Below are 24727 nucleotides of genomic sequence, written 5' to 3' on the forward strand. Positions count from 1 at the left end.
TGATCTGAGACCCGCAGTGTCCGGGCTGTGCTGCACGGAAAGCAGGTGCGACGTTCTCTGGGACGCAGAGTGATCCTGAATCCGCCATGACAAGTGACAAACCGGGTAGAGGATCGGCCAGACAGAGCACAAGGACAAATTCTCGGGACCGGGGGCCTCTGCAGTAGTGTCAGGGGGTGGGGGGGGGGGGGGGACACCCGGAGACATGCCTGACAATTCTGCTCTCATGGCTGCCATCACTCAGTCGAGGGATGCCCTGGAAGCCAAGATTGGAGCGGTTGGCTCCGACGTTATGCTGCTGCACCAGGACCTATGCAATGCAGTGGCACGTATCACGGAGATCGAGACGAGGGTCTCTGGTATGGAGGACGTGGTCGGCACCTTGCAGAAGCGAGTGGCCTCACTGGAGACGATCCAACATGGACTGGCATCCCGGGTGGAGGACGCAGAGGGGAGGGCCCGGCGCAACAATCTTCGCTTTGTCTGGTTGCCGGAAGGGGTGCGAGGATGGCGATATGGAGCGGTTCCTTACTTGGTGGCTTGAGAGTTGGCTTCCTCCGGAGTCACTGTCCAAATGTTTTGTGGTGGAGTGCGCCCACAGAGCTCTGATCCAGAAGCCCCGCCTGGTGCCTGCCCGCAGCCTGTTATTGTGAAGCTGCTCAATTATCATGACCGGGACGTTATCCTGAAACAGGCTAGGGCCAAAGAATCACTGCTATTTGACAATGCCCACAATCTGATATTTCCTGACTACACTAAACTGGTTCAGCAACAAGGCAGTCCTTCATGGCAGCAAAAGCCGTCTCCGAGATCTCAAGCTTCCCTATGCCCGGTTGTATGCGGCTGGGCTGCAAGTGGTATACCGGTCCCATACTCACTTCCTTGATTCGCCAGAAGAGGTCTTTCAGTGGACGGATGAGATGGTGCGGCTTCGCCCTCACACGCCGCCCCGGAGAGAATCAGTTTCTTCGTCGAGCGAGGCGGCGTGGAAACAGCCCGCACAGAAGGGGAAGGGGAGCAGACGCTCCAGGTCCAGACGTCGGTCCCAGTCGTGTGGCACATCCTCCCGAGCCGTGTCGGCCCAGCGACAGCCTACATCATCAGACTCACTAATGGGGGTGCTTTAAGTTCCATGGGTCTTTGATACGCTTGCCTCGACCGGAGGAGCACAGATGAGGGCCGGTATCCCTGTAGGACCTTAGCTGACAGGGAGAGGGTCAGCAGACAATGGGCTGTTGGAGATCCATTGGCGGGTGGGGGGGGGACCTCCTGTTGGGGTCTGCCAGCCACACCCGCCGTGACAGGTACTTCATCGTTCTTGAGGTATAGGGTGGGGGGTTGTTTGGGGGGTTTTGTTATTTGATCGCACTGATCTGCACTGCTTCAGAGTCACCTTATACATATCACATGTTCTTATCTATACCACTGTTTTGCATCGAGTCCTCTCATGGCAGCATTATCTGGTGACCAGCGGGACCCCCTTGGGACCCTTCGGATAATTAGTTGGCTAGTCAGGGGGGCACTAGACCAGATCAAACGAGGACCTATACTTAAACAGGCAAAACGAGCGCACGCAGACATTCTTATGCTACAAGAAACACACCTTATGGAGACCAAGGCACTATGCTTTCAACGTTTTGGCTACATCCATGTATTCCATTCCGGGTTTGTGAGGGGGTCTCGGGGAGTTGCGATTTTGGTCCATCACCGGGTTCCCTACACATATCAAGACATGGGGGATACACAGGGTAGATATTTGTTTCTGCAAGGGACGATAGGGGATGAACCTATAGTACTGGGATGTGTTTATGCCCCGCGCCTCCCTCCTGTGGAATGGTAGAGAAGATTAGGACTTTGTGGGCGGATGTGCCGAATGGCCTGGCAGCTGTGGGGGGGAGGTGGGGGGATTGGAATAACATGCTGGACTTGGCCAGAGACCGCTGGAGGCCCGAGGGTTCTACAGATGCCAGACAGTCTACCAAGCTGCACTCCCTGGTAATGGGCTTGGACTGGGTAGACCCCTGGCATCGGCTGCACGGGACGACGCAGGGCTTCACATACCTTTCGGCAGTGCATGACTCCTACTCTCGCCTTGCTTATATTTTTGTCCCCCGGGTGGTGGATAGCAGAGTGGCTGCGGCTGATACTATTCCACGCGGACTGTCGGACCACTCACCAGTGGCCCTTACCTTGCGGGTGGGGGGGGGGGGGGGGGGCGGGCACGCAAGCCCTTACGGTGGAGTCTTTCCGCCTGGAACCACCAGAGGGAGGACTGTAGAGAACATATGGAAGGTGCTATTGATCAATAGCAGACACTTAACGTGGGCTCAGTAGAGGGAGCTGAATGAATTTGGGAGGCGATGAAGCCCACGATCCGTGGTGTAGACGTTTCCTTTTGCGCGGCAGCCCGCAGATTACATAGGGAGTCCCTAGTTCAGGCAGAGGTGAAAATACTTACATTGGAAACTCGCAGTAGGGATGGCGGGGGCAGGCAGGCCCGTCGCCAACTATTATTAACACAGCAAGCCTACTCACACCTCCTCTTAGATGAAGCCCACCAGGCACGGTTGGCAACCCGCAGCAGGATCTACCAGTGGGGGGATAAGTCCAGTAAGCTGCTGTATAGACTGTCAGGGGTCGCTATACCCCCAGGCCCGCCCCGGCGTTGTGGGCCCTGATGGGTCTCCCCTCACAGGCTCCTCCGCTATTGCCGAAAGCTTTGCTGCGAAGACCTCTATGCCCGCAAGGAATGTCTTCATGCAGATGTGATAGGTCGCTTCCTAGATGACCTTCCGCCTAAGGCCCTCTCTAACGAAGAGAGTGCGGAGCTGGATCTCCCTCTCACGGAGGAAGAATTGGGTGCTGCATTGGGAGACATGCACCCCGGGAAGGCCCTGGGACCGAATGGCTTCCCATGTGAATTTTTAAACAATATTTTTTACAATTAGGGCCCCATAATTGCAGAGTGGTGGAGGAGGCCAGGGAACGGGCCGTCTGCCTCGCGATTGGAGACATGCGGAAGTGGTGGTGTTCAACAAGCCTGGTAGACCTCCAGATCAGCACGCATCATACCGCCCTATCTCCCTTCCGAACTTGGAGGCCAAGATTCTGGCTAAGGCTCTGGCTAACCGCCTCCGCTCCCATATTACATCATTGGTCCATCCCGATCAGGCCGGGTTCATGCCCCAGTGGGCGACCTGCCATAATATTCGGCGTGCGCATGTTGCCGTGGCGACCGTCCAGAGACTGGGGGAACGAGCAGCGTTGTTGCTTGAGGATATGGATAGGGCATTCGATTCCCTTAGCTGGGTATATTTATTCGCGCTCCTCCGCAGGCTGACTATTGGACCCCGTTTCCTGTCATACCGGACTCTGCTCTATACGGACCTTACTGCGTTTGTGTGGGTGGCGGGCTCCATCTCCTCCATGTTTTCTATTGGACGAGGTACCAGGCAGGGCTGCCCACTGTCTCCCTACTTGTTTGCGTTACCTATGGAACCCATGGCGTCCTGGGTGCGGATAGATGCCAAAGTAACCGGTCTTGAGTGGGCGCCAGGACTGTCAGATAATATTGCCCTCAACGCCGATGATGTGTTATTTTTTCCTCACTGATACAGACAAGACGGTACCGCGGTTGCTTCGCATCATGCAGATTTTCGGGGTGACCTCAGGCCTGTATATGAACCCTCGCAAATCTACCCTCTGGGTTCTTGGGGGGAGCGGGGGGGGGGGGCTGGGCCTCGTCTGTTTGGGTAGTTTCTGGGGACTGAAGTATCTGGGAGTGTTCTTATAGGACTCGCCGGTCGCATCTTGGGAGAGGAATTTGGCCCCGGTATGGGATTGCGTGCAGGAAGATCTCAAAACTTGGTCTCATATGTCCTTGTCTATCTATGGCCGGTCGGCCATCTTTAAGATGGTATTTCTCCCGCGCCTACTTTATCACCTACAGAACCATCCATATCAGATTCCTCCCAGATGGTTCCGATAGGTCAACGCGGCTCTGGGACAGTTTCTGTGGGTGGGCGGAGTAGCGAGAGTGGATCTGCGGACCTGTTTCCAGTCCACATACTGTGGGGGACTGGCGACCTCTGATATTATGTCATACTACATGGCCTCACATCTGCTGGTCCTCAATGAGTGATGGTATGGGGACAGGACCGACCCGGCTTACGCTGTTGAGGGGCAGTGTATGGGGGAATCACACATTACACACTGTACTCTACTCTGCCCCGCTACGTAACTCATTGCCACCTGCTACGAAACTCATATTCCAAATTTGGCAGCAGGCGTTGCGGAAGATCGGATGGCGGAACAAGTTGACCCGGGAGACTCCTCTGGCACAATGAGCGGTTACCACACTGGCTACGTTGTCTGGCTTTCGTGGCTGGGACCGTATTGGGATCTCTACTCTTGGGGACGTAATACGGGGCCGGTCCTGAAATCCTTTCAGGATCTACAGAAGGACTTTCAGATGCCCAAAATCCAATTTTACAGATACCTGTAGTTCAGACACGCCATCTCCCCTAACATAGAGGGCTTGGGGTCCCTGGCTGAGTTCAGCCCGATAGAGGCAAAAGTATTTATGGGTGACCTCCAAGATCACAAAATCTCCAAAATCTATCAGTCCCTGGTTATCCATAGTTCCCCCACGCACCAACGCCTAAAGGAGGCCTGGGAGGGTGACGTGGGCCCACTGGAGGAAGAGGACTGGATGGAGGCTCTGGCCTCCCCACGGGTGTCGGCCATAGCCGTAAGCTGGCACCTTATCCAGTTTAAATACCTCCATCAGGTGTATTTCACCAGAGTCAGGCTCTGGAGGGCGGGATTGGTAGCTTCCCCGGTATGTCTTAGCTGTGAACATGAAGAAGGTACTCTACTGCATACTGTTTGGCACTGCTCTGCTTTAGTGAGATTCTGGAGGGGGGTTATGGCGTGCCTCTTCGAAGTAATGGGGTGGGACCTCCCCAGCTCGCCAAAGCTGTACTTAAGCTGGTACTTTTGCATGTTATGGACGACATTGGGGGCAATATATACAAACGCCATCCTATGCTACTTGGGTTTACCTTAGCCAAGAGGGATACCGCAAGGGCCTGGAAGGCACCGAGGGCGCCCTCGGTGTCCGTGTGGAAGAATGGCATGGATTTTTGTATGGGTTTAGAGATTCCCATCTTTGTGGCCAGGGGGGTGCCCGCTTAAACATTTTAAAATTTGGAAGCGTTGGGCGAATTATCGCGGCTTAGAGCTGGAACCCGTTTCAATGGCCAGATTTCTTGACCCGGCTTCACTCCTAATTTAGTAGACATAAGACACTGCCTCTTGGGCGATGACAGATCATGCTTATGTGGACTATGCTGGTATTTTTGTGGTGCTGTTCTGGGGTAGGTGCTAGTGAGATAGGGGGTGGGTTTGTGGGGTTATTTTTTTCCCTTTTTGTTGATATTTCATTTGTATTGCTTTCAATTTGTCCCATTTTGCTCCTCAAAATTGTCAAAGTCAGTCGGATCTACATTTCGTATGCAGAAGTTGCTGGGGTACAGTGATCTGCGCTATATGTGGTATTCGACAAATAAAATTTGTTGTTAAAAAAAATATATATATATATTATTTCCATAACTGTCAAAATTGAGAAAGTTCTGAAGGATAAAAATCAGACCAATTAGGCACTGCGTTTTTACAGAGCCCCAACTCTGTTCAATTAAAATATGTATTTTTAAATCATTTGGTTTCTAGTACCTTCTTTTTTCTAATATCATCTTGTTTAGACAGATGGTCATCTACTGCCCGAATGCCTTGACTGACGGATGATTTCAGGCTCTAAATAAAAGAAAATGAAATAAATACAAAATGCATTAAACCGCTTTAATGAAATTTAGAAATGTCAACTGCTACATGCTGTACATCCAGTAGATCCAAATGACTCACTCAACTCAAAAGAGCATTCACCTAACTATTCTTGTCTAATGTACAGTGGATTCACTCTAAAGACATAGTCCTGGATCCGCCACAGAAAGCAATTTCATTTTATCCATAAACTGAGCATTTAAAAATGAATCAATCTGCTAAATATTAAAATATAGAAAAAATGGTATTAAGGAGAAGTAAATATATCAATAAATAACAGATCGAACATAAATAAACTGAGCATAAAAGTGCATACTTCGCCTTGCACCTTACCGGAAAGGTGACAGACATTAACACTTTTATTTAGAGTTTTATATGGTGGTAAAATGTAGACCTTTATCCTTTGGAGAGGCTGTAACCATGAAGAGATGCACAGACGTAGATCCTTTGCACACTCTGTCACTGGAACCAAGCTACACTCAGCTGATGAGCCCATAACAAGGGCAAAACTGGTCCTGGGTTGCTTGTGTTTGGGGAGGACCTGGCTTGGCAGTTCGAGCTGGACTTTTCCCATTGGAGCTTAGTCAAGACTGATTTGCATATAGCTGGGTCCAAATTAAGAATGATGAACTGGGATGCAGCTCTGAGTATTACCAGTGAATGTGATTAATTCAAGCAATCCATGTATCACTTTTTGTATACTATAGTATGTTGCCCGAAGTGGGAAGGGCATGTCCAGAAGTGAGACCTGTGTCACTGAAACCATGTTATGCCCGGCTGATGAGCCCAAAAGAAGGGGAAAAGCAGTCCTGGGTTGCTTATCTTCCTGGGTCAGGGAGGTCCTGGCTTGGCAGTTCAGGCTGGACTGTTCCCATTGGAGCATGGTTAAGAATGGTTTGCATATAGCTTGGTCCAAACTGAGGTGGCCCTTTGTGCTAAACAACAAAGGACTGCGATGCAACCAGAGTCATTACTAGTGGCTGGGATTAATTTGAGCAATCCATCCATCACTTTTTGTATACTTTGATATGCTAAAGCAAAGCAGGATTTGGACAGCAACTAAGAATCAATGAAGGCCGAACCCAGTAGTTAACTGACACTGCATTTTACCATCAGACCGTTTTCCCTTAAGTTATAATAAAAACCATAACACTAATAAAACTCACTGCTTAGCAGTTATTTAAAGAAGTTGAGAAGTGTCCATAAACTGCTTTGCAGACAGGCTACACTCAAGCACTGACCATAAATTCCAGGAGGTGCTGTAGGATAGCTGACAAGATGGCTGTTTGCAAAGGAACACAGTTGGTGAGCAATATTCTTATTGATCCTATCTGCACTAGTTCTTATTCTACTCCAAGAAGGGGTTGCGGTCCTAGCCTCCTCAAGCAGGAGAAATATGAGGGATTCCCCTCTCACTACTATAACTAGAGATTCAGAGGTCTGGGTGGAAAGGCTCTGGTGGCCTACATGCAGTCTGCTCCAGCTGAACCTGAAATCGCAACATGAAGCCCCGCTTGGTGCTCTCTGCATGCTGTGGGCCTGCAAGTTTAAGCAATTACCTGGGTCTCTGATCCTGAGCCACAGTTTGGTGCAGGCCTCCTCACCCCCACTTGGCAGCCCTCCTTGAGATTCAGGTCTTGTGATGCTAGTGAGTGTGACTGAAGAACTAACTTGAAATTGGGGACTGTAAAAAGGTGGGCAGTAGCCTAACTCTTAGGGTGTGAACTGATGCACAAACACATCAAGGAACGTCAGAATCAGTACATAAAAACGTGTTGTTTTGGCCTTCTCTTCATGCTCAGGCATATCGAGGCCACTTCATTCCTCACATTTCACCTGGAAACATGATATTGGTCTACCTGGTCACTAAAGCAGTCATTTGTGATGCATTTGGGTGCCTTTCACACTGTTAGGACTAACCCTTGATGTTCCCTTATTCAACTTACCAATATACACAAGATAAATGCCTATTAAAGATGGAGTATTGCTGTCACTAACCTGTCCATCATGTGAACACCCAGGGTCCTGTTTCAGATAAGGTAAAGGCCCTTAACCAACCACATAACTGAGCAGATTACAAATTGTGAGTAGCTATGCATGTCTACAGAACTTAAGGATGGAAATGAGTGCAGTGCTCTGAAGGTTAATTCTCAAGCAGAAAAGGATGACAACTCACAACACAAACTAGACACATGAATGAGGGAAAGCTGCATGTATGGCTCGGACGGTGGTATCGCAAGGCAATAGATTGCATGGAAAAAGATCTCAAGTTGGCGCATGAGCAGAACGGTGATGTGAAGGCTCATTCCAGGAGGAATAATTGGGACTGTTGGTATATCAAAATCACTGTGAGTGGCTCACTAAAGCGGTTTGTCAAGAAATTCCTTAGGACTACAGAGGATGATCCTCTTTCCCACCATACTTATAAATGAACACACACGTCCCTCTTTTGGTCCAAAGACTTTTCCTGATGGTCTTCCTTTATCATCACCGCATGAGTCTTGAACTATAGGGATCTAATTTAGAAAGCATCAAGGGGATTATACTATATGAAGATGCAAATGTGCCCCTGAATTTGGGCCAAATGTGCAGCGACGCATGAAGGATCCTGGGTTTTCCAAAGCCTGGGTTCCTTTTTAGGTCTCGCCTGGCGTAGACTGCGCAGACATGCGTAGTCTCGCTGGCGAGATTTAATGAGTTAGGGTAGATTTCTCTAGTGGGCTTTAAGCCCCGCCCCTCTTTTCCATTGGCTGGCATCACCATTTATGCTAAACGGTGGTCAGCCATTGGAAAAGAGCATCTAGGGACGTACACTTTTCTCTTTTAGAGCAGTCCCAGTTGGACTGGCTTGGTTGCTTTACGTTTGTAGTAAAGGCTTTTCTCATCTTTATGGGGTCATGTGTTTCAAACATATGGCCCCATAAAGACAAGAGATCGGCTGCAGCGCGGTCCTCTTTCACTTCAGGACCGCGTTGCTCTGCCTTGTTTATTTACCAAGCCTGTTACTCTAAACATACTAATAGATTTACAATTGCACGCTCTGATGTTGTGTTAAAATAGAGTCAGAGTTTAACATGTCACAACTCTGCTTGCATTATAAAAGTGAATCATTTAATTTACCTAAATGTCATTGAATATCTAGACGCATTACAAATATATGACGTGGAGAAGACTAGCAACGAAAGTAGTAAAAAAGCTTTGTGCGCGTCACTGCTGTCAATGAAATCAGGACGAGTCGAACGCGTTTCTCAGCTGCGCATTGTTAAATGAACTATTGCCCAGGGAGCGTTTATTTGCTCGGGGGACTGGCGCGAGATCGCATTGGCAGCGAGCTGAACTCTGGCAGGCACTTCCTGGATTGCTGCGCGTAGGGGCGAACGTTGGCTGCTGGGGCAGAGGAGGAACCGGAGCTGCTGAGACAGGAGAGGAGCGCCGAAGTAGCGGGCGGAGACACAACTCGCCCTGGGTGCGGTGTGAGCTTGCCCGTCGCCGGACGAGAGGATGAGGAAGGGAAAGCACTGCTCCCGGGGAACATGGCAACTTTCTACCAGTGCCTACGAGGCGACTCCAGGTTAGATCAACAGCGCGGCTGGGTGGAGCGGGCGTCGCGCGCATGCAGGACAGAGCCAGGAGTGCAGCTGGAGTTTGAGACCGCACAGGTTTCTCGTGGCCTCACGCAACGCCGTCAGCTCGACACCAAGCTCAAGTTTGCATTTCAGCTTTTCAAATACCAAGCGAATGTATTTTTTACAGTACTGAACTGCGTATACGGTTACTTTTCACATTCTTGTGGGGCACCGCTACAGCCTTACATTTTTTTCTACTTTTGAGGTCGTACCTTTTGTAATGATATTGGAGGATTCCAGTAAATCGTACCAAAATACGTATTTGTGTTCTCTGTAGAAATACCTTTAAAATGGACTGCGAAATATGTAGTTTCGTGGAGTCGGTGCTCTGCAGCTCAAGGCATCAGTTTTATCTAGCAAATATACAATAGTTATACTTAAATATCCCTACTGGAATACAAAGATGTAAGTAGGTCAGGGCCACATTGTTTGCAGAAAAAAACGGTCAAGCAATGATAAGGATGTACTAGCCAGAGACCCTTGCTCAGATATCTCACTGAATGTGAAGTTACTTTTCCTGGGGTGCTTCCTAGTTCTTATTTCCTCACTCAGTTTTAATGTGGTTATTTCATGTATTTTACACTCCTAGTGTGCACACTGTTTTAACGCGGCCTTGCTTTTGTTGAATATTTTGCATGCTCGCACCTGGCTGTTAAAATTGGATATTGGACGTGTGGCGGCAAGGTGCAATCAGGCCAGACTGTTTCTCCACCTGCTCTTTCTTGCCTGGGGCAGTCCTCTTATGATGTGTGTTGTGATGGGTATGGCAAATAGCAACTGTCTTGTTGACCGAAATATGAAATTACTTTGGTGGTGAAGAACTTCATAAATAGCTTTAGCTTGGATGAAATCAGCATACATTTCAAATATGTTATGTGGCTGATAAAACAATATGAAATACTGTACTTGGAAAGAATGCTAAAACTATTAATACGAACTAGAAGTCAGATTTTTTTCTTATTTAACCCTGCTCAAGCCCTGACTCTTGTATTTATTCAAAGCTCAAAGCAGCAAAGATGCCTATGGACTTAGGGGTGGTCATGGCAATTGCGGTTTGTTTGCCCAAAACTGGCCATGACTTTGCTTACTTTTGTGGGACGGTTTAGAGCCAGGCCTAGATTTTCTACAAGGAGTGCTGCTAAAAGAAATTTCAGCACAGCACATGATGGTGGAGCTGATAGGAACAATCTTTTATATTAAAATAGAATAGGCACAAGTTCCTATAACCTCTATTTGATGCATATTTATTTTCATAGTTGCACTTAAAAAACGCTTTTGTTAAAATGGAACAAAGACTGGGTCAGCTTGTGTTTAGCTCTCCTGAACAAAGCTGAATCTTTGGCTTAGCTGTAGTTCCAGTTGCCTCCAAATTGTTTGTATTGCTGGTCCACTGGTATGTGGATCCATGAATGTGTGTTTCTGTGAATCGAGAACAATTACAGAAGGAAAGTGGGTTGCAGAGATCTCTCGTGCTCACTAGTACCCTCATTCAAAAATAGTGAAGTATTCTTGCAAGGAAGCGCTAGTTAGTGTAAACTCCATAACCCTCACACTCGGCCCACTCCAATTAGTACACATTCCACATATACATCCATGAATAAACTAAACCCAGCCGTGTGTTTGCATTTTTCTATGGGAATACTTGGCTGCAGTTTTATTACATGCACGGATTCTACGTTACATCATTGAAAATGCAATAGGTCTCGCCTTTGATTAAGTTACAGCCATTTGCTTTGCTAATGGTATTATATAGCAAAGCAAATGGCTTTAACTTAATAAAAGGCGAGGTCTATTGCATTTTTAATGCTTGTTCTTTATGTTAATGGTGTTCCTACTTTAGGTCCATGGCTTTTTTGAGTATGTGGACATTCAGCCTCTAGTAACACTGAGGTTTAGAAGAATTGTTCTTTTAACACCATTCTAAGATGGTGTCTGTAATTTTATATAACAATCACGGCTCTCCAGGCTACAACGGCATCTGACATCATGTTCAGTCCTCTTCTAAACGAAGTTTCTTTAATACCTTTGCCTATGTGTGCTGTTGTGCAGTGGAGTTGTATAGGTCGGACATTCCCAGACAATGAGAGGTAAGACGTGCTTAGCGCCTGCTCTTTCATCAAGTGCCGGTGTTTACTTTTACTCGCCTAAGCAGTTATGGGGCATAGTGCCCACATCTAGTAGATGTTCGTGCATTGCTCTTTATAATTTCAGCCTGGTGATTACTCGCCTGAGAAGTTACAAAAATATGTGCCCACACTTAGAATGCATTCAGGTGGTGTTCTTTATTATTGCAACTTTGTGATTGGCTTTTACTGTCTTTATCTTCCGCAGACCCTCATTTGAGCCCCACAATATTTAAAGTTTCAATTTACCTCAACCTGGCCTAGTTTGAATAACGTGTTACACATTACTCGATTAGGAGCAACACCATGAAAACAAATGTATTTATCACAAAAAGGCTTCATTCAATAACCAAAGCTGAATGTGCTGAGGACTTGTTGCTTTACTAAGAGCTCAGCAGTTTTTATTTCCCTCTTTCCCTACAGGGTGCAGAGAATACTGGCCGACACAAAGAATCCCTAGGTAATAGCCTTCACCTATCCTAGTGTTTATTGGCCCTGAAGAACCAGCCTACATTTTTGGCAGTGAAAAATGTTGACTCCGCAAATGCAAACAAGAATGCTGTTTTTAACATATGCCAACCAGCACTAATATTATAGTGCTTCCTAACAGGTTTTATGTATTTTTGGAGGACCCACCAAGTCATAATGAACTTTAGTATTCTTTATGCATCCCACTGGCTTCAGTACTCAGGCTCTCATACACAGCCCTACCAATATTCATGCTTCACACAACCTGTACATGCACACATAAGCAATAAGCAACAAGCGCAATGGATGGTAGTGTCAGGTTCTGGGCCTCACATATTACCGGAACTTTAGACGAGACGGGTCAGTGGACCACACTATTTCTAAGTTTTGGAAATCTTAAGAAAGAAAAAGCGCACAGGGCTGACACCTGGACTCAGCCTGATCGGTTAGCAGACAAATCTTGGTTAAATCTACTCAGAGTTACTGATGCCACATCTTCGGGCAACATTTCAATATACATAAAGCCATTCTCAATTTTGAAAGGAGGAAAGAAATATTTAACTTCAAAGAAATTGGGTGCCATTGCAGATCTGCTGAATGGATGCAACTTCTTAGTGCAACCATTCACAATGTACTGAATCCTCTCAAAGGAGAGTGAATGTTTCAGCCATAGTGAACAACCATATTTTCTACCCTTTGCTGAACACAGGCTGCAGGTTGTATTATGTCTGGTGGGATTGGTTAATCTAGAAGAGAACTGACATTTTTTAATTTAATTTTATTATAAATGCAGAATATTGGACCGGACATCCTTGGAGTCGTTTTTAACCAACTTTTGCCGTCCATGCTCCTGTTTTTGCTGACTTTGTTGTTGCTGGTCTTAGGACTCTGCACACTTTATAACTGTTAACCAGTGCTAAGGTGCTTGTGCTCTCTTTCAGTATGGAAAAATTGACTTACACCCAATTGGCATATTTAATTTACTTACAAGTCCCTAGTAAAGTGGTACTACATGTACCCAGGTTCTGTAAATTAAATGTTACTAGTGGGCCTGCAGCACTCCTTGTGTCACCCATGTAAAAACCCTTTTAAACATGTCTCAAGCCTGCCACTGCAGCCTGTGTGTGCAGTTCTAAACTGCCATTTCAGCCTGGCACGATAAACCTTTTGCCATGCCCAAACCTTACTTTTTAATATTTGGCCCTACACAGCCCAGGGGCAGTATATTAAAAAAGTTAGACATGTACTTTTAAGTTTTACATTTCCTGGTAGTGAAAAACTCAAAAATTTGGTTTTCACCGCTATTAGGCCTACCTCTCCCTTAGGAAAACACTGGATTCCCTTATTACATATAATAATTGATAACTTTCAATTGGGAGGAGATAGGAACATCTAGTTTGGTGTCTACAGAATTATAACTTAAAACCCTCTTTAACGGTAACGTTAGATTTTAAGTCACAATTCTGAAAATGTCACTTTCAGAAAGATGGCCTTTTCTTGTCCTAACCATTTGGTGCCTTCAGGCTGCATCCTGGGTCACATGACTAGGTATAGCTGGCAGTTGGTCTTTGAGTATTGCTCTCAGACAGTAAAACAAAGGGGCATAGGTGCTGGCAGAATGGGCCATCTTAGACTTGACGAGGAGGATGAGCTGTCACCTAGCACACTTGCACATCACAAAGGCTCTGCCTGAGTACACTCACAAAGGGTTTGACACTAGTCTATTTTTACCACCAGACAATCTAGTGCAAGGGAATGGAGGCAGGAAATTCCAAACACATCTGGGGGTGGAAACCTCCAGAACCATCTCCTACTTCAAAGTGGGCACCAGGTATAAATATTGGACCCTCAGACCCAACTCTTCAGTATACCTCTGGACATGTGGAAGACTCGGAAGGACTGCTGTGTTGCTTTGCAAGAAGGACTGCTACACTGCTGCATAAGTGAAAGGTCTGAACCTATATAATGAAACCCAGGACCACTAGAGTGACACTAAGAGCTAGTTGTCTAGCCTCCTAATCAGAGCATCAGGGACAGAAACGGCTACAACCAACTTGAACCCTGCACCTGGACTATGTCTACTGTGTCTCCCCCTGGTGGTGCCCACCCCAGTCCTGGACCACTCGAAGTTGGGCTGAAGGTGTTCTGCCAGCCCAGCTGCAATCCTGTGGGCAGAACTGATGTAGCGCAATGCATCTTCTTGCAGCTCTGTCTCAGACCTGCCACAGCGCGATGCAACCTTGATGCAGGATATGGCATCGCAGCCTCCTCGGAACCACCACTGCATGGCGCATCCTTGACGCAGACCTTCACATCACAAGTCCCTCAATGACGGAATCCTTGAAGACGGCGCAGAACTCCGCATCACAGCCTCACAACTTCTTTGGAACCTCCAGTGTGCAACGCATCTTCGATGCCAGATTTCACATTGCAAGCCCCTCATCGATGACATCCTGGATGACAATGCAGGATTCTGCATCACAGCCCGGCATCTTCCTAGGAACTACTGCTGAGCAACGCATCCTAGACGTGTGATCTCGCAACAATCCGTAAACGAGGCTTTAAGATACTTCAGCTGGCCTGTCTTGGTCCCTGCATCCAGCTTGTGGTATGCATCGGGATGGCCTGAACTTGTGACTTTGATCCTGTCCAGCACAACCAGTTAACCACAGTTGGCGCTCTGTGATTCTAGGAACTATTTTTACATAAAACTTTGAAATTACATATGTACAGTTATAATGATTGGAGCTTTGTCATTTTGGTTTCAAATAATTTATTACATTTTACTCCATTTTCTAAATTGATTTGGGATTTGTCTTGTCTGGTGTTTTCACTTTATTATGGTTTGAAATGCTGCATAAATAATTTACACATTCTCTCAAAGTTAAGCCGGACTACTTTTGTGCCAAGTTAGCAGAGGGATAAGCACAGGTTCATTTGAGGTTTGGGTATGTTTCACCCCGACAAGAACTGTGCTTGCGGCTAGAGTACGGCTTCACCCCTCTCAACCAGTAACACAGGACTAATAATACTATGTAAAAGAAAAAGCAAGGCCTCCACTAGCTAATCCTACCTAACAAGAGGCAATCCAAGACCTCAGCCCTGGGACTTAGAAGGCTTGCAGGCAGTTTATGATGTGACAGACTTATATAAGTACAGCAGGCATGTGTTATTCTACAAATACTGTGCATCTTTAGGTTTTCTTTTATGTAACATTACGTTGTGTAGGGATTCTACTGTCCAATATTCTAAAGCGACTATAGAAAATAAAAACATACACAGCATGCATGTATGATGGATAAATGAATACAAAGTGGCATTCTAGTATCAGGCATGCCCTCCATTTCTCTATGAAAAATCACTTTACTAAACTAAACCCACTTACGCCATTCTATTCATTCAAACATACCATCACTTCTTCTCGTAACTGTCCGAGAGGCACTGAAAGCTGGCTCAGGGCTTTGTCCATGCCGACCTGACGACAAGAAGATAAACAAAAATAAAGGAAGTGCATCGGTTAAGATAGGAGTTCAATTCGTGCACAGGAAAAGCTATTTTAATATAAAACCCTAAAAACTAAGATCACAAAGACTACAATTTGGAGGACAGCAACATAAGCAGCATATGGATGAGTACACTTGGGAAATACATGCTTCAACTGTAGTCTCATAGGACTGCTCCAGCTCTGCACATTTATCACATTAGTCTGAATATAGGTGGTTTTACAGTTCGTGCTTGTACAGGACCCTTGAGCAAGATTGCTCAGGAAAATAAATATGAACAAAATATTTGTTAAACTGCAATAATGGTAAAGCATCGATATGTTCAGAGGGCACTTTGTCGTACTTCTTCAGAATTTTCTTACAAGTATGAAATTGCTTACTATGCACAGCGGGTAAGTTAAAATAATGATTAAGTTACTTACCTTCAGTAAATGTATTTCTGATAGATACATATACTTTTCATAGGTTCTTCATCTGGAACCTTCTTCCCAGACTGCTAAATAGATCTAGGCATATCATCTCATCGGTGCCAGCCACAACTGCAGCGCCAATCATATATTTGTAACACGTGATGTCTAAATCTGACGAGGAGGGGCCACAAAGGTACCACTCGTCCTACCTTATAATCCCTGAACCACAAAAGCTGAAAAAAGACAGAGCTAAATGAAGATTAAACCACAAAGAAAACTAGTAAATAATTAACAAGCCTTGGAAAGTGGGGAGATAGCAAGTCGACAAGGGATGCATGAGGATATTAATTGTGCCTTAGAAAGAATGTCAATGAGGTTGAGTAACTCATTTTATTGCTTACTACTTCCAGTCGACTCTCATTCTGAACGACTTCCATAGCATCACAAAAGGAGGGTCTGAACTCACTCTATGCTCACCATTGCAACACAAATGGTCACTGAGTTGACATTTGCGCAAGGCATTCTACAGTGAGCATTTCTGAGAAATACAGCGAGAGACAGATCCCCTTGTACCATAGCAGGGTTTGAAATAATTAGATGTCTTTTATGATAATGACACTTTTCATGCATTTGTTGAAATAAGGAAGACAAAGGTATTCCAGTGGTTCAATTTATGATGTCAAGTTTATTAGTAGGAGTGTCCCCACTGAATGGGGGAGAAGAGACACAGGAACACCAAACATCCAACCTTTTGCAACTACTATTGACATATGAGCAGGGGGTACCATGGCTGTAAAACTGCTCTATCGAACACTATCAAGCTATCCCCAACCAGGATCATAAGGCAGAGGGCAAAATGAAACACTGGGTAGAGAATTCACAGACGCAGAATGGGTAACAATATTAGAATATACTGAGACCTATTGCATTTTCAATGCTTGCTTATTGTTGCAGTTTTATATAGCGCGGACTCGACCCGACGGTATTAGAGCCTGTACATGAAAATGTAAATATATCTGCGGTATAACAGCAATAGAGAAAGTGGGGATGGTATGAAAGAGACATTTAAATACATCAGGGGTATAGAAGCATTCGAGGAGGGAGAGGGGTGGTGAGAGAGATATTTAAATAAATCAAAGGTATAAATGGAGTACTCAAGTGAGATTAGAGGGACATTTGAATTCATTTGTGGTATAACTGCAATAAAGGCGGTGAGGGTAATATGAGAGAGACATTTAAATACGTCCAGGGTATAAAAGCGATAGAGGACAGCGAGGTGTAACTGGTAAAAGATTTTCACATACATGAGAGGTATAAATGGTGGACTGCAGTGATATGAGAGGGGATTTAAAATACATCTGCGGTATAAATGCACTAAATGAGGTGGGAGGTAGTATGCGAGAGACATTTAAATACATCAAGGGTAAACAAGCAATATACGAGGGACAGGTATGATGGGCGAGAATACAAAAGAGGTATAAATGGAGTACAGCTGGAACAGGGGTGATCTGAGAGGGGCTTATAAATTCATTTGCAATTAATTACCAATCAATTGCAATAGAAGAGGAAAGGGATAATGTGAGAGAGACATTTACACACATCATGGGTATAAACGGTATGAGAGGGAGTCTGGAGGATCCGTTTATAGAGGGTGGGGTGTAGATATAATTGAGGAAGGAGGGGTTGTCTCGGGAAAGGTATTTAAACACTCAAGGAAATACATCAAGGAGCGAAATGAAGCGCTAGATGAATACAATTACAACACAATGCAGTGGAGGAGGGAGAGAAGTGATCAACTAGAGACATTCAAGGATACAAGGGGTGTATGAGCAAAGAAGCTGAAGGAGTCGGGAAGTAAGAGAGAGCCGGACTCGCTGACGTGTGAATGGAGACGGCCGGCGACGGCTGGAGGGAGGAGGTGGGAGTAGAGTCTTGGGACAGTGTACAGTTCTTCAGACAGAAATGCTTGATTTCATAAATATGTTTTAGTCTGGTTCAAAAACACCAATTTGGTAATAGCATGACAACGACAAAGTCTGAGCTGTTCATCGTGAATCCCATTGCAAAATCCTTAGACCGGACCGCATAACAGCAGTAAAGCTGTTTTAATAGTAAAAAACGAACATCTCCTCTACTAAGATAATGAAAAGAAGTTCAAATAAAATTAATAACATATGCTTAAAAACCCACCGAATTAAAAAAAAAAATATTCCTGAATCCTTAGTCGCTATGAGCGATTTCGAGGCTTGCCCTGAAGCCCACGATGTCGCATGGGCTACACAAACATCAAATAACCGCAGTATGTAGTAAAGTACTTGCACAGACATGCACATTCATTCATCTCGCGCACACGCAGTAATTTCGGAAACCAACAAAAATACACCTAAAGAGGTCAATTACTACATTTAGCGAGGCGACCAAAGCTGCGTCATCATTTTCCATTCAGATCAAATGTAAATTATTGCTCCATGGCGGCCTAAAACAAATATACTCGAAAAAGCCTCCAGCTGCTTTTGTCATCGTTGTGTTGCTTCTGCGCCTTTGAAGTAAAAACCATAAGGAACAAACATCGAGACTCCACCCCAGTGTGAGGTGGTTACGGTTTGGTTGCACGCAAAGACGTGAAGGTATGATCTACACACTCGCTGTTGAACACCGAAACCCACGAGTTTACAGAAAGAGATAGTCGGGAAGAAAGAGGGGGCCGGACTCACTGATGTGTGAATGGAGACGGCCGGCGAAGGCTGGAGGGAGGAGGTGGGAGTGGAGACATTTTCAACTGAATCTGGTACAGAAGAGAAACAAGTGCCGCCATTCTCCCACATTGTTTAGTACAGAAAATAGTGCTCACATACTAATTAAAGTATCCCGTATAACGCCGCCAGTAAACGATCCAGTCCTGGTGGGCGGGGCCAAAAGTGGACAGGGCGGCAACAAGGAGGGACTAAGAAGCCTCCATTACAATGAGAAGCCTGCGTTTAGCTTAAGCTATGACGCGAGACAATGGGAACAGGGGGCGGGGCTTCAAGTCCACTTCCTCAACCGTATTGATTTCAAGAAGCTCTCGGATGCCGAGAGCAGCGCATGCGCGCTGCTATCGCCAGCCGAGACCTAAAAAGGTGGCACAGTGGGGGATGATCCAAGAAAAATCAAGTGGGAGGAAATTATAAGCGTGAGTTACAGGGTCACAAAGAATGGAAGGGAAAATGGGGAGATTGGAAAAGACATACGGAGAAGTTACAGGCACCAACCCACAGCAAAATATTTACGGAAAATGGAGGAGGAGTGCCAGGTAAAAAGGAGGGCTGGAACTGGTGACATTAGAGGGGATTGAACTCGCATCTCATTTATCACTTAGGCAGAGAAAAAATAAAATAGCAAATAATGAGGAGGAGAGGAATGCAGTTAATAACAGAAAGACTATCCGGCACACAGTAATCTTGCATAACTTAAAGGCAATCACTAAGTTAGTATTCATAACCTAGTGAATGTTCATCTTGATAATTGTTTTAGGAAATAGGTTCCTGAAAACTAGAAAAACAAGACATAACCTGTTTTGCCTACTTTGTTTTTCATTGAAAGGATAAGCAACCCTCAAGGCCACACTAAAATATAATGTCCCACTCTCCCCTTACCACTAATTGCAACAAGAAAAGCAGTCATCATTATCAACAAGGGGGAAGCCAGAAAAATAAAAGTACCCCCACTTTGAACCACATGGCACAGAGTGATGGAGCAAAGTAGAGATCGTAATAGATTCTGTGCATGCCAGTGGGAACTGTTCCACCTTTCCTTCATTCTCTGTTTCTTTCCATCTTTTCTTTTATTCTTTGTTCCTTCTATGCCTTGTTCTTTTCATCTCGGTTTCCTACTTTGTTATTCTCTTCCATTATTTCCTTTCTATCTGTCATTCATTTTTCGATCCATCTTTTAGTCTTTTCGGCTTTATATCTTGTTTTTCTTCATATTCTCATTTAATTTCCTTTTCAACTTTCTGTACTACCTCCATTCTTTCTCCTTAGCCTAGTATTCTTCCTCCACCCTTTTTTCTTCCTTTTTCTTATTCCTTCCCTTTTTTCTTACCACCTTTCATCTTCCCTTTTTTTGTTCACTCATTTTACATTTGCACCTTCCTTTCCAGCTCCTTCCTTTCATTCATTGTCTCATTCCTTTACATATTTCTATTCTTTCTTCCATTATTTAATTCTATATACCTACATTCCTTCTTTCTTTTCTTCTTTTTTTTTTATTCATACCTTCCTTTTTTTCCCTGCCACCCTGGGATCCCCCTTCTTTCTCTCAATGCTTTGTTCCTTCCTTCCTCCTGTGTTTTTTCTTCCATCCTTTCCATCTTTTATATTCTCAGTGTATTCATATTTAGCTTTCTTGCCAACATTTTTCCTATTTTTTGCATTCTTTAATTCTTTCTCTCCTGCTTGCTCAGTTAATTTGCCTTTTAGTTCTTTTTTCTTTGCCATTTTCATAATTTATTTTTCTCACAATATTTGACTTATTTGGCACCCCTAGGTCACACCCATAGCTGCTGCATGGGTTTTGTTCCCAACAGTATTTGTTGGTTTCAGATTTTGTCTTGTAACCTACAAGTCAAAGATCAAAGTTAGCAGGGGCCATAAAGAACAATTTAATCTGACCCAGTAGCACTGCCGCAGAAGCAGGTGCTTCACTGCGCCCTTGCTGATCAAATATTGGAAAGTGAGAGTGTATTCTTTCAAACGTTAAACCGATAGAACTGTCAGCAAAACATTTACAACGCAAGACTAAAGTCTAAAAAGCACAGGAGGAAAATAGTTTTTAACTATTTTCAAGAATCTGTCAATAATTGGAAGACAAAACGGTGAAAGCTTGTTTAGGAGAAAAGAAGAAGATGAAATGTTAGCTAAGTAACCCTGCGTAATGACTTTTTGTCTTTATGAATGCAAATTTTGTCTAGGATTTAATTATTTTAATGAATGCACCCACTTTATGAAAACAAGAGTTGTCTAAAAGCCAACACATACATCTATTTTTATATAAAAGCACGCATTGCTTCAGTCATCCCTGGGGCTACATACTGTGCAAGAGCAAAATGCAGTTTTTTACGGAAAGCCAGGTAAACTAAGGGCTTAAGTGGATTAACCCTGGGCCCCACGTTGCATGCGTCTGTGGGTGGGAGTAACATGTGAATGACATTAAAGCAGACCAATGGGACAAGAGGGCTGGCGAAAAGCCCCTGAAAGTAAGTATATTTGAGTATATGTATATATTTTAATTAAAAGCCAAATGTCTTGGCTAACACCAGACCTACAATACATCGCTGCATGTGGGTTGATGTAATTGCTGGAGCATCACTGTGCAACAGCTCTCAACCTACTGTAAAATTTCTCTTTAGTGGGCCGGCTCCTTGAGGTAAATTCCACATCTTAAACATGAGGAGGTCAATAGATGGATTCTAGCATCTTCCTTCCCTCCATGTCTGGTGTAATACAACCAGAGGGTACATATTCCTCATGCTAAACTTTTTAATTTAAATGCAATACTCCCATCCTCCATTTTCAATAATTTCCTGAAACTCTTTTTACTTACGTGTGTAATTTTATTTGTCTTGGCACCAAAACAAAATATCTGCTTGGCAGAAACACATGCCTATTTCATTTCTGCCAATCACATTAAAATTGCTAAGCTACAGTTTTCACCTATTATCCTGTGGATATTCTGACACATGGACACGATCAAATACTAAAGGGTCATAGCTACCAACCAATTTAGATAGGCATCATAAACTAGTGCGAATTGGCTTCTCCTGTGGAGTCTGGGTTCAGCTTACAGGTCCGCGGTTTGAACTCTGCCAGGGCTAATCAGCATTGTATCCGTTCATTGTAGACATTACGTTTATCGGTGAACGCTATCTAGTTGTAAGGCACAATGGCCTAGCAAAGTACCTGGAGGCAGTTTAGTTTAGTTTACTTTGTGAGCTAAGCTGTAGTCTATATGAATGCCTATCGTTTCAATAACTCCATGTTTTTCATCTCCATGTAGCATTGCATGTCTGAACGCGTGCCTTTCCTTTATATAGTTTTGTACCTGTTCTGGGTGTGTCGGTTTACTGCAATGCTGCTGTTGATGCACTATCTATTGTGTGTGTTGGAGTGGGGCATGCGCCACTGCTACCCATGTTGCATCTGTGTGGTCTGCACGGTGCTGGCCTTACTGTCCAATGCAGAGGAAATTGCACTTGTTACTGCTTGAGTGCTATAGCTAGTCAGCGAGTAAGGAAATCTTGCAATGCCGTTTCCTAAGCTGCGCTCTCTGGATATGATAGAAGCTTGCACTTCCGGGCTCTATATGGTACTTGTGCTGTGTGACAGTGATGCTTGAGAAAAAAAAACATACACTAGACAAAAAGAAAAACAACTGTTTTATCAATGCTGTGCCAATTTCTTAAAATCGTAAAACGAGAACTCCTTGCCTACAGTACTAAATGAGTACAAACTCGTTGTCTTCCATATTGGTTTTATAGAGAGGAACGAACTATTAAGAATGGGAAGGGTGAATGATGAATGAAAATTCACCACAATAGTCAAACATGTATTTAGTAATATTTGAAATCTCGTAATCAACTTCCTGGTGGCACCCATATAAAATACATTGCAAAATGTTATATTAGCTGTGAGTTGTGGCTATTGGAATGGGGTTGATGAACCCTTTGGATGAGAGGGTTACATTTTTTTAAAAGGCCAAGCAAGAATCAGGTTTAACAGAGCATTTCCAACAGAATTCCTGTATACATGGCAACAAATAGATAATTATTGCAAATATTAACTTGAATGCTATTCTCACCAAAGTGTCAAATGCTATTTTTTGACTGAAACACATTTACTCAAATAAGGAGGATGGGAAGATTTCCTCAACTTGCTGGTAAAGAAAAGCAGCAGTTCATCCACTAAGAAATTCCGGAGTATCTCAAAACGCAGAACAAAATTGAGGCAGGCCCTAAAAGACAGTCAAGATGGATCTAAAAGCACTAGGACACAAAGCCTTCCTCCTGCCACAACAATAAAAACGTCAACTCTGGGCACTTACTACTAATAAATATATTAACTAATAAAAACAGGTAAATACAAGAAAAAGAGAAAACGAAACCTGAGGGTATTTTTAAAAGAGGAAGCTTAAAACATTTACTACACAGTTCTAATAATTGAGTTTTTGATTAATCGAAAGCACAGTAAAAACATGTAATGAAATACAAAACAGTTTACTAGTTGCTGAAGGCATGGTATTCATGGACATAGGTGAACGGCCCCATTCGATTGCATTAATGCTTACATCTATGTATTATTAGCAAACTGTACCAGGACACACGGTTTTAGAGAAATTAAAGCCTATTGGGGCTTGGAATGGAAACTTTTCTGAATACAATCCAAGAAGGGAAATACCAGGTTGGTGGAAAGATTAACAAAGTCTGCGTAGTCCTTGTTGATGAGTTCCACCATGGCCGTCTTCAAAAGCTTGTAGTAGAGTTCCAAGTCATCACGTAGCTCTTCGAGCTGGACGCGCTTTCTGCATTCTGAAACAAAGTGATCAACATCAAATCCATCCTGCAGAAGAAAAATAAGGACACTTATTTTAAAATCTTACATCCTTCTGAAACTTGTAACAGAGCAAATACAATAAAGCACGAATATGTGTGTTTCGCCCAGCACCAATGATACAATTATGAGCCAGACTGGACTCTAGTTCCCAGTGCATTTATATACACAACAGGAAACACGCTTATTTCACACTAATTTCATAGTTCGTATCGTAGTTAAAACATTTTCAAGCATGTAGGAAATGACCTGCTTAATGGAATATTCCTCATCTGGTGGGTCTGAACATAGAGGAATAAACCCAAAAGTAAAACAAAAATGGTAAGCAGAGGGCATGCAATGCCAGCCACTTGAAAAAACATAAAAGGACCAAACATTCAGTCTACAACCAATGTTGAGAATATCAGGGTTACAGTTCTGCAAGCGGCAAAAAAGAGAATGAGGCCATCGATGGATAGGCACAACATTCATTTATTACCAGATACAAGCCTTGATACCTTCAGCGAGAATAGAAAAAAAAAGTTTTTCAGTGGGGCTGCAGCAACAAAGTATTTTGAGTCAAACTAAGAGTTTCCAATGAAGACAAGCAATACCGTCAAATACCACTCCCTGCCCCCAAGCTCCCTTGAAGAGATGTTTGACTCTCTCAATCACAAACCAAATGCTCATCACAAAACAAATGCTTATCACAAAACAAATGCAGTAGACGACAACTCTGAAGGCTGAATTTATATTTTCTTACATGGACAGTTTTGTAGGAAGAATGCCATGTACCTGGATGCAAACAGTGAAAATGAGCATGCCTGCAGCCCTATTGAATAAAATATAATGACCAGAGGCGGAGTCAAGATGGCGACGGAGTAGGATGCTCTCATCGGTCCCTCCGGCGCCAGATCGGCACAGCGTTGAATTGCGGCCTCCCGGGGACCCCTGAGACCTGCATGGGGTAGCGCTGGGGCTCCTGTGTTGGCGGAGGGAGTTCTGCGTCGCCGCCGACCCCCCCCCCCCCCCCGTGGCGCTGGAGGTCCCGTCCGGGTTGAGGCCTGCGACGCGGCTGGTGAGGGAGCCGGGGCCTCGCCTGCAACGCGAGGTCGGAGCCGCGGAGCCCGGCCTCCCATCGGAGGCGGAGCCGACTACCGGAGGTGGCGACGAGGTGTGAGCGCCCAGCGC

At 44.6% G+C, this 24727-nt stretch overlaps 1 protein-coding gene across 1 annotated transcript in view; it reads right to left on the reverse strand.

Moving 5' to 3' along the window:
• Positions 1-24727, reverse strand: part of COG2 (component of oligomeric golgi complex 2) — a 326732-nt gene that overhangs the window by 249300 nt on the left and 52705 nt on the right. Inside the window, exons 2-4 of the mRNA XM_085611476.1 lie at positions 23405-23566; positions 15468-15533; positions 5734-5814 (exon numbers count right to left, since the gene is read on the reverse strand). Coding sequence (XP_085467602.1) covers positions 5734-5814; positions 15468-15533; positions 23405-23566 — 309 coding nt within the window. The remainder of the gene's footprint in view (positions 1-5733; positions 5815-15467; positions 15534-23404; positions 23567-24727) is intronic.

This window comes from Triturus cristatus, chromosome 6 (assembly GCF_964204655.1).
Source record: "Triturus cristatus chromosome 6, aTriCri1.1, whole genome shotgun sequence".
Taxonomy (NCBI): domain Eukaryota; kingdom Metazoa; phylum Chordata; class Amphibia; order Caudata; family Salamandridae; genus Triturus; species Triturus cristatus.